Source organism: Carassius gibelio, chromosome B3 (assembly GCF_023724105.1).
Source record: "Carassius gibelio isolate Cgi1373 ecotype wild population from Czech Republic chromosome B3, carGib1.2-hapl.c, whole genome shotgun sequence".
Taxonomy (NCBI): Eukaryota; Metazoa; Chordata; class Actinopteri; order Cypriniformes; family Cyprinidae; genus Carassius; species Carassius gibelio.
The window spans coordinates 37,513,158-37,530,731 of NC_068398.1; the positions used below are offsets into that span (position 1 = coordinate 37,513,158).

Below are 17,574 nucleotides of genomic sequence, written 5' to 3' on the forward strand. Positions count from 1 at the left end.
CATTCATTGCAAAGACACTTGAGCGAGCTGTGTTCAACCAGCTCTCTATGTTCCTTGTACAGAACAACGTCCTGGACAGCAACCAATCTGGCTTCATAAGTGGCCACTGAACTGAGACTGCCCTGCTCTCAGTTACTGAAGCCCTGCGACTGGCAAGAGCAGCTTCAAAATCCTCAGTACTCATCTTACTGGACCTGTCTGCTGCTTTTGACACAGTTAATCACCAGTTTCTCCTGTCCACCCTGAGAAGTCCTCCAATCTCCAGTCCTACCTCTCCGATAGATCCTTCAGCGTGTCTTGGAGGGGTGATGTTTCAAAGTCACAACAACTTGCTTCTGGGGATCCTTAAGGCTCAGTACTTGGACCATTTCTCTTCTCCATCTACATGACGTCATTAGGATCTGTCATTCAGAAGCATGGCTTTTCTTATCACTGCTTAGCTGATGACACCCAGATGACCCGACAGTAGCTGATCTCATTTCAGCCTGTCTGAGTGACATTTCTAGCTGGATGAATGGCCATCAACTTCAGCTCAACCTTACCAAGACAGAACTTCTGGTGGTTCCAGCTAACCCATCGTTTCATCACAACTTCTCTATACAGCTGGGTTAGTCAACCATAACTCCCTCCAGAACAGCCAGAAACCTAAGAGTTGTGATGGATCATCAGTTAAGCTTCACATGCCTTATTGCTACAACGACCCTTTCCTGCAGATTTGCCTTATACAACATTAGGAAGATTAGACCCTTAGTGTCAGAGCAAGCAATCCAACTTCTTGTCCAAGCTCTTGTTCTCTCCAGACTGGACTATTGTAATGCTCTCCTGGCGGGCCTTCCAACATGTACTATCAAGCCTCTGCAACTATTCCAGAATGCAGCAGCAAAGGTTGTCTTCAATGAGCCAAAAAAAGCTCACGTTACTCCTCTCCTAATCAGGTTACACTGGCTACCAGTAGCCGTACGCATCAAATTCAAGGTACTGATGCATGCCTACAAGACAACCTCTGGCATGGCACCAACATACCTAAACCCACTACTTCAATCTTATGTGCCCTCCAGAAGTTTGTGCTCCGCACGTGAATGACGCCTTGCGGTTTCCAAAGAATTTCAAAATCACTCTCACTGACCTTTTTCTGGACTTTTTTTCCCAGCAGGTGGAATGACCTCCCGATCTCAATTTCAAGAAACATCTAAAGACTCATCTTTTTTTCGCCAGCACTTAACCAAATAATACTAGCACTTTTCTTTCTTTTCTTGTCTTTCATTAAAAAAAAAAAACCCTGGCTATGCGTACTGTACTTGAGACTTGTCATGGCACTCGTATATTGTTGTTGTTTTCTTGTTGATCTGATTGCTTCTATTGTTCTCATTTGTAAGTCACTTTGGATAAAGTGTCTGCTAAATCATTAAATGTAAATTTCAATGTAAATGTGAAGATATTTTTTAAACCAAGAATGAACTTAAATGAAAACTTGTAAAAAAATGTAGCTTTTTATCCGTGTGTGTGTAGATTTTTGAGAGTAATATAGTGAAGTAAATGTAAGCGTTCCGTATACGGGACGGGGTGACAGTTAAAGGGTTAAACTACACTACAGGGCAACATGGAACATCTGACTTAACACAAACGTATACACATTAAACATAGATGTCAACGCACGGAAAGCATGGATAGAGAGAGAGAGAGAGAGAGAGAGAGAGAGAGCGAACGAACTGCAGCGAGAGCGAGCGAGCACTCATGCAGAATAGACAGTGGAGCGTCATGGCAGTGGATAGTGGATACTTGCATTGGTTCTGTAAAGTGGTCTGTAAAAGTAAAGTGTCCCGGTGCATGTATAATGCGTAGATTCCTGTTGAATCCTTTTAGGAGTGAAACCGTAGTCATAGTCCTGAGTGGAGTTTCCCCTCTATTGGAGTTTATGGTCACTCCAGCTGATGATCGTGACGAGATATATATATATATATATATATATATATATATATATATATATATATATATATATATATTAGTGGTGTTCCCGGCTAAGGATTTTCTTAGTCGAATCGGAATTTTCCAATCGTGCTGATATCGAATCATATGTTTGGGGGCGGGGCAAAATACATTGAGTCAAGTCAGACATTCTACAGCCATAATTACTGATGTTAACACACATGGAAAATGTGTAACAAATGCTTCACAGATATAAACGGGGTAAATAATGTTTTATGTTTTGATTTAAAATGGTTCAAATTAAATGTCAGCGAAACCCTAACAATACACATTTTTTACAATAGTGCTCTCGTTATAAAGTTAGCCTATATGACAGTAGTTATTAATGTTCTGTATTTCTGTTTTGAGCTGCGCGCACTGAAGATGACCAGTAGAGTGAGTTTTTGATCAATGGGATTAAACTCATAATTCAATGTAGAATACGCTTTATTTATACAACATAACGTTAATATTAGGACTAATATGCTTGCTATCTGCAAAAAGAGCCCAAATGCAAATGAACGTGTCCGTGGGCTCTGAATGTGAACTCCTTTTGCGGATGTGTGTGCAGAATGTGCAGAAACACGGCAGCTAAACTTTAAAAATTCACAGCGTTTTATTATAATGGTGTTCTCATTATAATAGTATGGGTGTGACAGTCCAGTCAGGCCATCCTTAAAAATATTCTTGTTTGCCGTAACCCTGTCAATTTAGCACCGACTCAATTATTATAATTTTTTTTGCCCGACCGACTTGCCGATTGTAAATTTGTGTTAAGACCGACCAATTATTTTTTTACTCTTCAAACAACTAATACAAACGCAATAACATACTATTAATTATATTTAAGTCACACTGTGGCCTGTGCGTTCTCTTCGTCTCATCTCTGAGAGTCAGAGTCAACGGTTCGCGCTTGGTAATGATGGCTGCAGCTACAGTAAACTAAATGTTCGCGGTCACTGTTCAAAATCCTACAGGTTCGGGCACCATAATACATCTAAAAAAATTCATTAAAACAGTTCGACACCGCTTTAACTTGGCACGAAGTTCTGGAGAAACTGTGCCCAGGTCTTTTCCCATCCCTTCTCCTCTCTAGTCTAAAACCGTGACCGTGTCCACTGTCACTTTAGGTTCGAATCAAGCACGAAACAACCAACACAAGTTTCAAAAACTATTTTAAATGATTTTAATGACCTTCTCTCAGAGCGCATCCAGGTTTTTTTTTTTTTTTAACAGGCGTCACACAGCAACTGCAGCCTCGGACAAACACGCATAACCGCAAATAATACTTCTGCACAATGTTTCTCTTTTTACAACAGAAATGTGAATTCAGTCTAATATGCTTTGGGCTTGAATTGCCTAGGGCTGTCAAAATACCTGAACAACTAAATTCGAATTTTTTACTTAAATATGATCAAAATTCAAATTGTATTCAAATTTTAAATGCATAATTTCAGTTAGGGTGAAGAAAAGCTTTTTGCTTCTCTTCTGAGGCTCAAGATAGCACATCAAGCAAAATATTACTGCATGTTTATTCAAAGCATTAGAATACATGACTGAAAAAAACAATATTTCAAATAATGTTTATGAACCAATTATTATTAATTAAGTTGCTTAAAGAACTATAAACAAAACAGCATCATGTATGCATGCATTTTTTTAATAAATAAAAAGGTCACACAGGATACATTATTTCATTTAAAAACATGAGATGCAGTGGGATGGGGAACAAAAACCCAACATAAAGTCTCGAGATATTTTTTAGAAAATTAAAATTAATACAAAAATTTTACATGTCTTTCTAAACATGCGGCTCTCTTGTGGGAGACGCGAGTCCAACAGTGTCCCTCTAGAAAATGCGCGAAATATGCAGTTTTGATGTAAAAAAGATCTTCTCCACATTGATGTTCATTTTTTTTCTTTTATTTAAGTGGCTTCAACTTGATAGGCTAACATAACCTTATAATGCAATGGCACATACATCGTCATCGCATCTCGTGCACGTACACGAGGTGAAAGATGAGAAAGCAGATACTGCGTGTCGAGCTCGTCCGCCTTTGAAAGTTGTGTAGACACAGCTGTGCGCGCGAGATGGAATTGAACACATACCGGGGCTCATAAGGCAGCTTTCTTAATGCACACCCAAAATTCGAATGCGCATTCAAATGTGGATTTCTATTTTAAATTCGACGAATATTCGAAAAAAGATTTTTTTTTACAGCCTAAGAAAATCGCTTATGCAATTTTTTTGTTTTTGTTGTTGAAATTTAATCGTAAACACAGCCATGTTGATGCCTGCAGTAAATGTTTTGCATTATGTCAGTCCACTCTGCTTATTGTTTTTCGAAAATTTTGCGCTCCTGTTTGTCATTGTGCACGTAACTTCACGCCAATAAATCATCAGAAATATTGGTCTTTGAATCTTTACATTCCTCCTGCCTGTTGTCCGTTGATGTACCTATATTTGGTGTTATTTGCAGTATAAAACTTTAGACATGCAAAATCGATTTTACAATCGATTCAATGAACACTCGTCACTCAAATCAAACAGGATTTTTTTTCACAAAAGTGACAACCCAAGAAAGCAAAGTAAACGTTCTCTCATTAGGTTGCATTGATACGTAGCGGTGGATGCAAGTAAAACAGTACCTCTCTTTTTTTTCACTTGAAATTCATGCAATAAACATGTTTTTGACAAATATTTAAATTTGTTTGTAGTCTATATAGCCTGCATCAAAATGAGGTTTGCAAAGATGCGCCCGTAGGCACGGGTTGAAGACCCAGTCAGTGATGTCACAATATGCTAATTTGTTTAAATTCATACCGACGTCATCAACATCACAAAAATTGACTTTTTTTTTTTTTACATTGAAACTTGAAAAAAAAAATATATATAGACCAACCTACGACCTTTTTTTTTTTTACTGTTACTGCAAACCAAAATATTTTTAAGAATGGCCTCATAGTTATTAATAATCTGCTTTTTTGTTTGACCTGCTCGTGAAATCATGTGAAATCAGACATTTGAGCGCTCATGTATAGACATAATGGCATAATCAATAACACCCCGCAAATTATTTTCAATTAATTATTATATAATAAATGTAAATTTCTTTTAATAATATTAGTATTATAAAAAATGCTATTATTATTATTTTAATCTAAACTTTCGGAATTTACAAACTGAAAATCGGCTTTTATTTTGGCGGGTTGCCAGCAAGTAAGTACATGGATTTACGGGTTTAGCGCTGCCGTCTGTAGAGCGTCAGTGAATGAAATGTCACAGTTTTGAATTGTGCTTTGAAAACGGTAGCGGATAGCCTAGATTTATGTTTTCAGTTTGAAAAAAAATCTTGTACAGTAAAGTTTGTAGATCTAAAATGGGAATTGCGTATTAACAGCAGTATGCAAACGCGCCCTCTGAACTTATTTACACAGCGCATTTCTTATTTTGGTCATGCGAACCTGCATGCCGCGGTGGTATTACCCATTCTGGTTGTCTACCTACTGTTTATAAATGTGTATATAAAATATATACATTTTACTAGGGCTGTGACGGTGATAAAGTGATGCTTAAAAATGTTTACCCAGTTTCCCTATTAAATTAGTAAAAGTCATTAAATCTGAAGCAAAAAAAGTAAATTGTGTTTTAACAGATGTTCTCAGCTTTTAACAATATACCAAAAATAAAAATTTTACTTTTATTTCAGAGTACATTGAAGAGGAAAATGAAGAACCAAATCATCAAGAGAAGCAGCATGCATGTGATCAATGCGGTAAAATGTTTTTATGGGCTTCACTTCTGAAGAAACACTTGAAAGTTCATGCAAAGAAGAAGCCACATTCATGTCATTTGTGTGGTGAGAGTTTTTTGCATCTACAAAGTTTGAAAGAACATCTTCAGATAAAACATACTGGCGTGAGAGAGTATGTGTGCTCTGAGTGTGAAAAGACTTTTAGTTCACCAAGCAGTTTAAAACTGCACGAGAGGATTCACACTGGAGAGAAACCTTACAAGTGTTCACACTGTGACAAGAGATTCAGTCGGTTAGCACATCTGAAAACACATGAGAGGATTCACACTGGAGAGAAACCTTACAAGTGTTCACACTGTGACAAGAGATTCAGTGATTCGACACATCTGAAAAGACATGAGAGGATCCACACTGGAGAGAAACCTTACAAGTGTTCAAACTGTGACAAGAGATTCAGTGTGTCATCAAGTCTGAAAAAACACGAGAGGATTCACACTGGAGAGAAACCTTATAAGTGTTCACACTGTGTCTGGAGATTCAGTCATCCATCAAATCTGAAAAAACATGAGAGGATCCACACTGGAGAGAAACCTTACAAGTGTTCACACTGTGACAAGAGATTCAGTCGGTTAACACATCTAAAAAAACATGAGAGGATCCACACTGGAGAGAAACCTTACACGTGTTCAAACTGTGACAAGAGATTCAGTCAATCATCAAATCTGAATAAACATGAGAGGATCCACACTGGAGAGAAACCTTACAACTGTTCACACTGTGACAAGAGATTCAGTGATTTTTCAAGTCTGAAAAAACACGAGAGGCTTCACACCGGAGAGAAACCTTATAAGTGTTCACACTGTGACAAGAGATTCAGTCGGTTAACACATCTGAAAACACATGAGAGGATCCACACTGGAGAGAAACCTTACAAGTGTTCACACTGTGACAAGAGATTCAGTCAATCATCAAGTCTGAAAACACATGAGAGGATTCACACTGGAGAGAAACCTTACAAGTGTTCACACTGTGACAAGAGATTCAGTCAGTCAATAAAGCTGAAAAGACATGAGAGGATTCACACTGGATAGAAAGCACATCACCTCAATGTACGGGAGAAGTGTTCCTTTATGTCATCTGTTACATACAGTCAAACAAAAAACAATCACAGTAAGGCCCCGTACACGCGGAGACACATTTAGTTGTATATGTAAATATTTTGTATGGTATATGTTTCCTCCAGACGGATCCAGCATTTTGGTAGAGTGAATTAATTTTTTTTAAACTAGGTTCCAGAGTGGATAAATCTGAAAATGACACCTTTTTTGCTTTTGTGTTCTGCCAATCCATATATTTTGTTAAACAATGATGTCATCAACCCACTTCTCTACTATAGTCAGACACCGCTAGGTCATGTAACACCAACAACAATGGAGGACTACATGTTTGTGTTCATGCTGCAGAAGCTACTGCGCCTATAAGCTTGACTAAACTTACTAGTAGAGCAGCACGATATTGGAAAAAACAACACACATTGTGATAATGTTTCTCAGCAATGTATATTGAGAAATGGAAAAAAATCACCAGATGACTTGAACAGCTCTATTTGAGGAAAAAATTAATGATTGGGGTGATTTTGTTGTTGAATAAATCAGCTAGTTTTATAATCTAGAGATTGTAAAAAATATGTAGCACACGCATTGTCAAGTCAAGTACCAGTGGATTACAGACTTGCTCCCGCGAGACCTGATGCAACAGAGAGCGGCGCGGGACAAGACTTGTGTGTGTGCAGGATGCTGGAAAATAAAAAAAGAAGTATCTAAACATAAAAAATCTAAAACAAATAAATTGTTATTCATCTATTACACAAAAGCAAAATGAACTCATATAAAAAATAAACAATTAACAGGTGCAAGCGTATGCAGAGCTTCTATTTAGGCTATAACAGGGATTGGTTTATTGCACGATGAGATTGATGCAAGCACACCTTTTGTGAATAAAAGTTTAATTTCGGCTAAGCGAGTTAATAATATATTAATAAAAGTTCAAAGTTTAATATGAGCGAATTTGTCATCGTACTGTTTTAGCATGTTTTGTTGTTAAAAATTATAGGCTAACGATGAGTCACAAATTAAGTATTCGTTTGAAGTAAGAGGAAAATGTAGATTCATATTCACGTATATTCCGACATAGTTTTGCACATAGGCTGTGTCATTTCAGGCAAAAATTGAGATGGAGGTGAGCATAATTCAGTGTCCACACACATCTTCGTGGCTCTCACCGTGTCTACACCATACGTCAGCGGCACAACAAAATGCAATAGATCCCATTATAATCAGTGATGCTGTTTACAGTAGATGTGGTGCTACGTGACATCGCAGAGAGTAAATCAGTTCAAGCAAACGCACAAAACCTGATTAATATTTATAAATCCAGTAGCTCATTATCCTTTAGTAATCCTTGGTGTATTTTATAGTTATTATTATTAGAATTCATATCATTATTTTCCTATCAGTATTTTTGTTAGTTTTTTTTGTCAAAAATTGAATGACAGAAAAAGCAACCACCTCTCAAGTTAAAATTCAGTTTGTTAAAGTTCAGTTTGATGAAATTCAGTTTGTTAAAGTTCAGTTTGATGAATAATGAGTAATATGCATTCAAACATGGTTATCAAATTTACTTCTAATTGCTTAAGTTATATTAAATAATACTTGATTATTATAAAGCTTGATTGATGTTAAAAGTGTATTTAAAAAACTGCACCATTTCACAAATATATATGTACAGTATTGTTCAAAATAATAGCAGTACAATGTGACTAACCAGAATATTTAAGGTTTTTCGTATATTTTTTTATTGCTACGTGGCAAACAAGTTACCAGTAGGTTCAGTAGATTCTCAGAAAACAAACAAGACCCAGCATTCATGATATGCACGCTCTTAAGGCTGTGCAATTGGGCAATTAGTTGAATTAGTTGAAAGGTGTGTGTTAAAAAAAATAGCAGTGTGGCATTCAATCACTGAGGTCATCAATTTTGTGAAGAAACAGGTGTGAATCAGGTGGCCCCTATTTAAGGATGAAGCCAACACTTGTTGAACATGCATTTGAAAGCTGAGGAAAATGGGTCGTTCAAGACATTGTTCAGAAGAACAGCGTACTTTGATTAAAAAGTTGATTAGAGAGGGGAAAACCTATAAAGAGGTGCAAAAAATGATAGGCTGTTCAGCTAAAATGATCTCCAATGCCTTAAAATGGAGAGCAAAACCAGAGAGACGTGGAAGAAAACGGAAGACAACCATCAAAATGGATAGAAGAATAACCAGAATGGCAAAGGCTCAGCCAATGATCACCTCCAGGATGATCAAAGACAGTCTGGAGTTACCTGTAAGTACTGTGACAGTTAGAAGACGTCTGTGTGAAGCTAATATATTTTCAAGAATCCCCCGCAAAGTCCCTCTGTTAAAAAAAAGGCATGTGCAGAAGAGGTTACAATTTGCCAAAGAACACATCAACTGGCCTAAAGAGAAATGGAGGAACATTTTGTGGACTGATGAGAGTAAAATTGTTCTTTTTGGGTCCAAGGGCCACAGGCAGTTTGTGAGACGACCCCCAAACTCTGAATTCAAGCCACAGTACACAGTGAAGACAGTGAAGCATGGAGGTGCAAGCATCATGATATGGGCATGTTTCTCCTACTATGGTGTTGGGCCTATTTATCGCATACCAGGGATCATGGATCAGTTTGCATATGTTAAAATACTTGAAGAGGTCATGTTGCCCTATGCTGAAGAGGACATGCCCTTGAAATGGTTGTTTCAACAAGACAATGACCCAAAACACACTAGTAAACGGGCAAAGTCTTGGTTCCAAACCAACAAAATTAATGTTATGGAGTGGCCAGCCCAATCTCCAGACCTTAATCCAATTGAGAACTTGTGGGGTGATATCAAAAATGCTGTTTCTGAAGCAAAACCAAGAAATGTGAATGAATTGTGGAATGTTGTTAAAGAATCATGGAGTGGAATAACAGCTGAGAGGTGCCACAAGTTGGTTGACTCCATGCCACACAGATGTCAAGCAGTTTTAAAAAACTGTGGTCATACAACTAAATATTAGTTTAGTGATTCACAGGATTGCTAAATCCCAGAAAAAAAAAAATGTTTGTACAAAATAGTTTTGAGTTTGTACAGTCAAAGGTAGACACTGCTATTTTTTTGAACACACCCCTTTCAACTAATTGCCCAATTGCACAGCCTTAAGAGCGTGCATATCATGAATGCTGGGTCTTGTTTGTTTTCTGACAATCTACTGAACCTACTGGTAACTTGTTTGCCACGTAGCAATAAAAAATATACTAAAAACCTTGATTATTCTGGTTAGTCACATTGTACTGCTATTATTTTGAACAATACTGTATTCATGAAAATGTGTTTGAAATGTTTTGAATTTAAATATTCACAGCTTAAATATACAACCATGTTGAATTTCAGCCAATAAAAATGCAAGCCTTGATGAAACAATGCATTAAAATGCAAGCACGGTTAATGCAATGCATATTTTTTCAAAATGGTGCAATTCAACAAGCTTTTTTTTATTTCAAAAACATTTGGCATTACCGTAATTCCTCAAATAAAAAACCGGTAGTCAAAATAAATGCCGGGCCTCTTATAGTGCCGGGGGCGCGGTCAACACAGACAAATAAATGCCGGTCTTAAATAAAGGCCGGGGGAAAATTTTTGCAGCAGAGCCAGATAACGAACGTACATGCCCACTGCCGCATCGTTTCTCGTTCTTGAGTCAAGAACCGTTTGCATTGGTTTTCGGATCACCAGTACACTGAACCGAGAACCTGATGATACTGCGCATGTGTGATTCAGCGTGAAGCAGACCGACACACAGAGCGTCTGAACTGAACTGATTCTTTTGGTGATTGATTCTGAACTGATTCTGTGCTAATGTTATGATCTCTGTCCACTGGAACTAATAAAAGCCTGCTTCAAATAAAAGCCTGTTACTTTCTGCAGTTCAGGTAAATAAAGGCCCCAGCTTTTATTTTTTTATTTGTTTTTTCTATTTGCATAAGTTTTCTAAAAGGGAAAGTTAATCCAAAAATTTTAACTCTGTCAATAATTAACAGAAACGAAAGCGTTGGGTCACAAACATTTTTCAAAAATATTTTATTTTGTGTTCCGCTGAATAAGTAAGTGATGACAGAACTTGGGTGGATTATCCCTTTAATGTTTACCTAATATTATGACATAGTGCAAATTGTACTTACCTCTGAATGAACTCCAAAGTAGTGGCTGCTTCCACTTGGTACTCGATGTTAAGCACATAATAGCAACCAAAGAGAACAGCAAACGCAGAGGAAAAATCTGGTAGGTCAGTCTCAGGAAAGATGACTTTGCCTTCAATTGACAGCATCCATTTTTTGCTGTGTAGAAATGAATCCCCTAAAAAAAAATAGTAATAAATTAATTTATAGTGCTTAACTTTGCAAAAACATTTAACATTTGATTTTATCATTAGTTTAAAAGGATAGTTTAGTCACCCTTGTTATTCAAAACTTATTTGAGTAGATGTTAAAAGGTTAGTTCACCCAAAAATACAAATTCTGTCATTAATTACTCACCCGTAAGACTTTGTTCATCTTCAAAACACAAATGAGGTTATTTTTGATGAAATACAAGAGCTTTCTGACCTTCCTACCTTTCTGGGCCTTGAAAGTTGCAATGACGCTGCTGTCTATCGAGGGGTCAGAAAGCTCTAGGATTTCATCAAAAATATCCTAATTTGTGTTCTGAAGATGAAAAAAGTCTTACAGGTTTTTGAACAACATGAGGGTAAGTAATTACTGACATAATTACAATTGTTGGGTGAACTAACCTAACTCTTTAAGCAGAATGTTAAACATGGAAATCTATGAATAAAGCAACATTTTTGTTTTTAAAAACCATCCTAGAGCTGCACGATTCTGGATCAATTGAGATTTTTTTTGTTTCAAATATTATTCTCTCACGATTCTGAACGAAAACGAAATATTATATATAATTTACTAGAGGTTCTAACTAAATATTATTGCTGCAGTGTGCAGTCCATTTAAAATGTTTAATTAATTTGAATTAATTATTTAAAAAAGAAATCTGTTTTAATGAATGCTTCAATGACGGATTAATAAATACACCACTTGATCAATTTACTGTTACAATGAATTGTTCAATCTTTTTGAATGTATGATTCTATGTCAAATAACATTTTTCACTGTCACTAGTCCCCACCTAGTGGCAAAACATAAAAAGTTTTACTTTAAGTGCGAAGTTAGATTAAACAGCTGATTTGCTCTATTTTGATCATAATCTATAAACTTTTATCCCAGTACTTATAATTACAATATTTGTAACACTGAAATAATGATATTGTGTGGTTGAAAAGACTGCGGAGCTTTTTCTTACCTTAAATGACAACTACTTTCTCTACTTCAGGGGCAGCGCAAACGCAGATTTGAACGTTAAGATTTTAGTCAAAGGGTTGATAGACTCATCATTGACATTTATTTGTCTGAATCGCGATCACAATCTTTTAACGATTAATCGTGCAGCTCTAAACCATCTCTTAAACATTGCTAAGTCATGTTGTAAAGGATCTTACCAAGCATGATCAGCCTTGGAGTAGAAGGAAGTGAAAGACTGGTCTCTGCATCTTTTGGGGTGGTTGTGACCTACACACACACACACACACAAACACAAAAGTTTTACTAACTGTCAGTTACAAACATTTTTGAATATATAAATGGAAAAAACTCACATCTGCTAAAAAGAACAGTGATTCCTCCTTTTCTTTGAAGTGGGCCATCATTAACAGAACCGCTGCAAGGCCTGGGTCAACATCTCTGCCCTCTCTGTCGATGTCTTTGAGGACTGCTCTAACTTCTTTTCCCCACCTGGACTGAAGATTTTTGAAGAAGCAGAGAATCCTTTCCCCTTTGGTACAAAGGGAGTCCTTAAATCTGATGTCAGGATCAATCCCAGTCAGTTCCTTAAAATAAGCACATAAGAATCTCTTCGTAAAGAGAAAAGGCCACCTTGCCTGAAGATCTGAGATACTGGGTGGAGGGCTGGCATTAATGCTGTGACGTTGTGCAATGTATGTCATTTTCATTAATTCCTGGACTTTGCTGCGCTCGGCTGCACGAGGTCCTTCTTGGGAAAATAGACTAAGAATCTCCTGTCTCTTTATCTCTAAAGAATCAAAGGTTTCCCTTTCAGGAAGTTCAGTAGGGTTCCAGTTCACACAACCATAGCTATCCAGTTTAGCGGATTTAGATGTTGAAGGTTGGCAATCATCCACTTCGTCTCCTGTTCGTTTAGGTTTTCTAAGTCGAGCCATTGTATTGTTCCGGTTAAGATGTTCCACCCTTGTCTTCAATTGACACAACAAAGAGTAATAACCACAACCAATTAACTCTCCTTCCTCTGTTTTGTCACTGAAACTGTTTGGATACTTATGGATGATTGACTGTGCAACTTCTGAACATTGCCGCTTGGTTGGATTTAAACACACCTCTCTGATTGAATCCACAATCACCCTAACCATGTGTCTCCTATCTGAGGCTTCAGGTCGCTTTCCTTGTGCAAGACATGTTCTTAAATTTGGTGTCATCTTACTCCAGGGTATTTGAAAATCTGACACCCATGCTGCACTTTGAACTGGGACTGGAGTGGATATTGGACTCTGATTTATAACTTGACTGGATCCATGACACTGCACAGGGAATGTTGAAGAGTTGGGACGGTTGCTTGGCTGGGTAGTTAGAATATTTTCATTGCCTAAATGAAATATTGAACATAACAAATTTAACAGATGTAGTGTATAAACGTGAAATTATGAGTATTCACTAACAGTAAATTAATTATTTGACAAATGTATATATTTCTACTTCATCGATCATGCTAAAAACCCACATAAGCTGTTTTTACTACTGTATATTACAAAACTAAATGAAATATTTAACATAAAAATGTAACGTATTTAACAGATGTAGTGTTGAAACATGACAAAGTTTTTACTAACAGAAAATTGATTATTTATCAAATATACATATTTCTACTTCACTGATAATGAATATGGCTTAAAACCCACATAAACAGTTTTTTTTTACAATTGTATATTATATTATATACAAATGACTAACCTCTGATTTTGAAAAAGTGAATTAATTTCCTGCAGTCTATTGGTGAAAGGAAGTCTTTGAGGTCATCTGATGTTAAATATTGGAGGTCATCGTCTGTTTTCACACCAATTCTAGTCAATTCTGATATAAGGTGGTTAAATTGATCATCATCCAGCATTGGGAGAACACCTCTAATGACGGCTTCCATCTTTTAGCTTCTTACCTAAGACAAACAGAGTGGTGAAGTGCAACAAAATTAGCATCAAATCGTTTGTATATTGGCAGAGGGTAATAGTCAGCTAGATTCTCTGCATTTACACATAAATAATGGGGACTTGACTCTTGTTGCAGAAAGTGTAAACCCAGATCAACAACTGGCACTGATTTACACTTTTCAACAACAAAGAATAATTTTGAGAAGTGTATCAGAATCATTTCAATTTTTCCGAATGTGTATACATCATCAGTTTGATCTACCACAACAACCATTGACGTCTGGTACTTGGTTCCTTTGTATGTAGCAGTTAATGTTACAAAGGTGGAGTCATGAATGCCTTGCATCCTTACAGCTTCCTGAATGTGGGTGTTGTATAAGTGACTTCGAAACTCATCTGCTTCACCTACTTGCACATTTGGAGGAAAGATGGAGCCAGCACTCAAGTAGGCTTGCAATAGCTGATGTCTTTCAGCTAGTGTACTCCCAAGGTTTTTAAAATTTCGTAATTTTCTTGCACATTGTTTAAAATATGTGTGCTTGCTTTCAAACCGCAAACTCCATAGTCTAATCAGTGGTCCGAATTTAAGTGTGAGTTCAGGGTAGTGAAGTAAAAAATGATGTTTTGGTTTCAGCGGTGCATCTGGAAACAAGGTAGCTCTTAAGTGCACTTATTCTTCAGTCAGACATTTCATGTAGGCTACTTGATCATGATGAATTTTTGGTGCACATATCATTTCAACAAGCTCCCTTAACTTCAAGCACAACTGCCAAATTTCATCATCAAGTGGATTTTTTATTGGATCCCCAATTAGTAATGGGAGCAATCGAAGCAGACACCAGTTCTGAGCTGCATGTCCTGTCAACTTTCCACCATCAGGTTTTATTTCACATGGCTTATTATTCATGTCACTTCCACAGAACTTAAAGCTAGATATGTTTCTGTTCAGCTGAACATAGCTGAAGTGTTTCCCTACAGTGACAAGCTGTTTTATGTACAAAGCCAGATCTGTTGAAACAACTCCTTCAAAAAGATCATGTGCCAAACACGGAGGAAGCCCAGGATCACACACATGAAAGTGTTTTAGGCAGTTGAACACAGAGTCAAACTTAACACCATCACACATTTCTTGCCCTTCAGACATTGCCACACTGTTTTGGTAACTTTGTTTTGTTCTTGTTGGACCTAAGTCTGTGCCCTTGCCTTCAAACATGTCTCTGTTTATAAGACAGTAACGGCAGAAATGTCTACTCTTACTGAAATTCTCAGTAAACCCTCCGATGCTATGTGACCCCAAATTATCTCCAACAATGGCAATCACTGCTCCCCTCACTGTCTCTCCATTCTCCAGTACAATTCCACTTTCCTCCATGTCCTTGAGATCACTCAAAAGAGGTGTGAAAACTTATTGCTGCCCAAAAAACTTAAAATCTTCCTCTCTACAAAGCATGACCAACTGCATAGGATCAATAGATGATCTATTATGGGGAAAGATTTCTGAAAGTGTCAAGTACACAGCAACTAGTTTGTGTTTTTTTCTTCCAGAGCCAAGCGGATTAACTACCTCGAATGCATCTTGATATAAAATTAGAGACACTACTGATGAAGACTCTTTAAAAAGAGTGTTTTCTTTAAAATTTCTCCCATCTCTTATATCCTCAAGTACATGGGGATTTTGTGTTGTTTGTTCCTTGGCCTTATAATACTGCTCTTTAACAGATCCATTGTTCAGAAATGCCTTCAGAGTGTCTTTTACTGGTATGTACTGACAAAAGCACTCTTTCCCTGATGCATCACAGCCTAGGTACACCTGCACAGGCTCCACATAATTGAAATGTTTTTTGAAAAAGGACTTCCGAGTCTGATCTGACTTAAAATATCCCTCATTATACATCTTAAGTAAGTTTTCTTTAGATAAGCCACTTATTATTTCACTTATTTGACAGTCTGGAATTTTTAGCTTTGTCAATTCTTCATTAACTTTGGACAAGGTATGCATCATGCTATTTGTATGCACCTCCATGAACTCATCAATTAAAATCTGAATTGTTGTAGCTGGCAGAATCATTTTTGACTGCATTTGTCAGAAATTTGTCTTTGTCGAGCTGAATGGCTGAACTATTCTCTTGAAATTCCACATCATCAAAGTCTTCAGTATTCACAACATCTGGCACAGCAACAGAAATCTCAGTGATATCTGCACAAACAGATTTCTCTAAATCGTTTTTATGTTTTCTACTGAGGTGTGCTGAAAATGACGACTTCACTCGAAAATATTTTTTACAGCCAGTAATTGGACATTCAATTTTTTTGCCATCTCGAATATGCCATTTTAGATGTTCACAAAGACTGGCGAATTTGGTCGACACGAACGCACAGCCTTCAACACTGCATCTAGAATTCAGCTCTTGCTGTTCTGATCTGTTCGGATTTTTTGCGGACTTTCTGTGTTTGCGGTAAATGTGAGACTGAAGGGCGGAGAGGCTTTGGAAAGTGCATGGGCATTCGGGAACTGCACACGAAAACCTGAAGTTCGCCGTGTTTTTATGCCCTTTGGCATGATTAATAAAGGCGTATAATGTCTCCACAGAGACGCCACAGTGTTTGCACAAGAACATTGCCGGTTTTACTCTAGCACTGTATGCATGACGTGCATTTATATGAGGTAATCAGTTGTCAAGCGATAATAGCGGGACAAACCCGACTGAATTAAAACTAACTTAAATCCACGAAAGCTTTGTTGTTTGGTCAACAGCCACATGAACACTCACCAGCTCCTGGCGTGGTCAAACCCAAGGCAGAGACCCGTTAATTTCCATATTTTGACGGTGAAACGTTCACAAAAGGGAAAGAAAGGAGAGAAATGTGAATGTTTGCACAGTTTCACCACAACTGTCTCTAGCTCTCTTCACAGCATAAATGTGAGGTGAATGCACTCCGTTAAGTGGCAGCGTTCATTTTTTTTTTTTTTTTTTTTTTTAGTTAAACCAAAGAAATAATATATGTAAAGTAAAAGGAGGAATATACACACACCTTAGCACCTGAATAGATCTTCTCGCATCTGTGTCTTCCTTGTCTTCTTTCTCCAAGCGGGAAATATAAGCTTTTCTGTGATTGGTCAGGTTTCGCGCTCATTTTTTTTTACTGTATTTAGATTTACAGTAAATGAAAAATACTGTATTTTAGTGGCGCCAAGAGGATATTTCCCAAAATGTTACTTTAAAATACAGTAACATGCTGTATAACTGTCCTACAGTAAAATACAGTTCATTTTACAGTCAAATACTGTTCAATTTACAGAAATTTCTAACAGTGTACCTGTAAAACATTTACACAGAGTAAAACACTTTATATCATGTTGTCAGCATTCTATTTATTGCTGAATTTAATTTTACATTTTTACAATTGCATGTTAATTTCCTATAGCTACATTATTTCTGTGGTGTAGCGAGCTGGACTGGTCAGCAG

At 37.1% G+C, this 17,574-nt stretch overlaps 1 protein-coding gene across 3 annotated transcripts in view; it reads left to right on the forward strand.

Moving 5' to 3' along the window:
* Positions 1-17,574, forward strand: part of LOC127953399 (zinc finger protein 271-like) — a 281,640-nt gene that overhangs the window by 11,595 nt on the left and 252,471 nt on the right. For all 3 annotated transcript variants that reach the window (XM_052552635.1, XM_052552634.1, XM_052552636.1), the window contains exon 2: positions 5,676-7,958. In XM_052552635.1, the coding sequence (XP_052408595.1) occupies positions 5,676-6,811 (1,136 nt within the window). In that variant the 3' untranslated portion in view covers positions 6,812-7,958. The remainder of the gene's footprint in view (positions 1-5,675; positions 7,959-17,574) is intronic.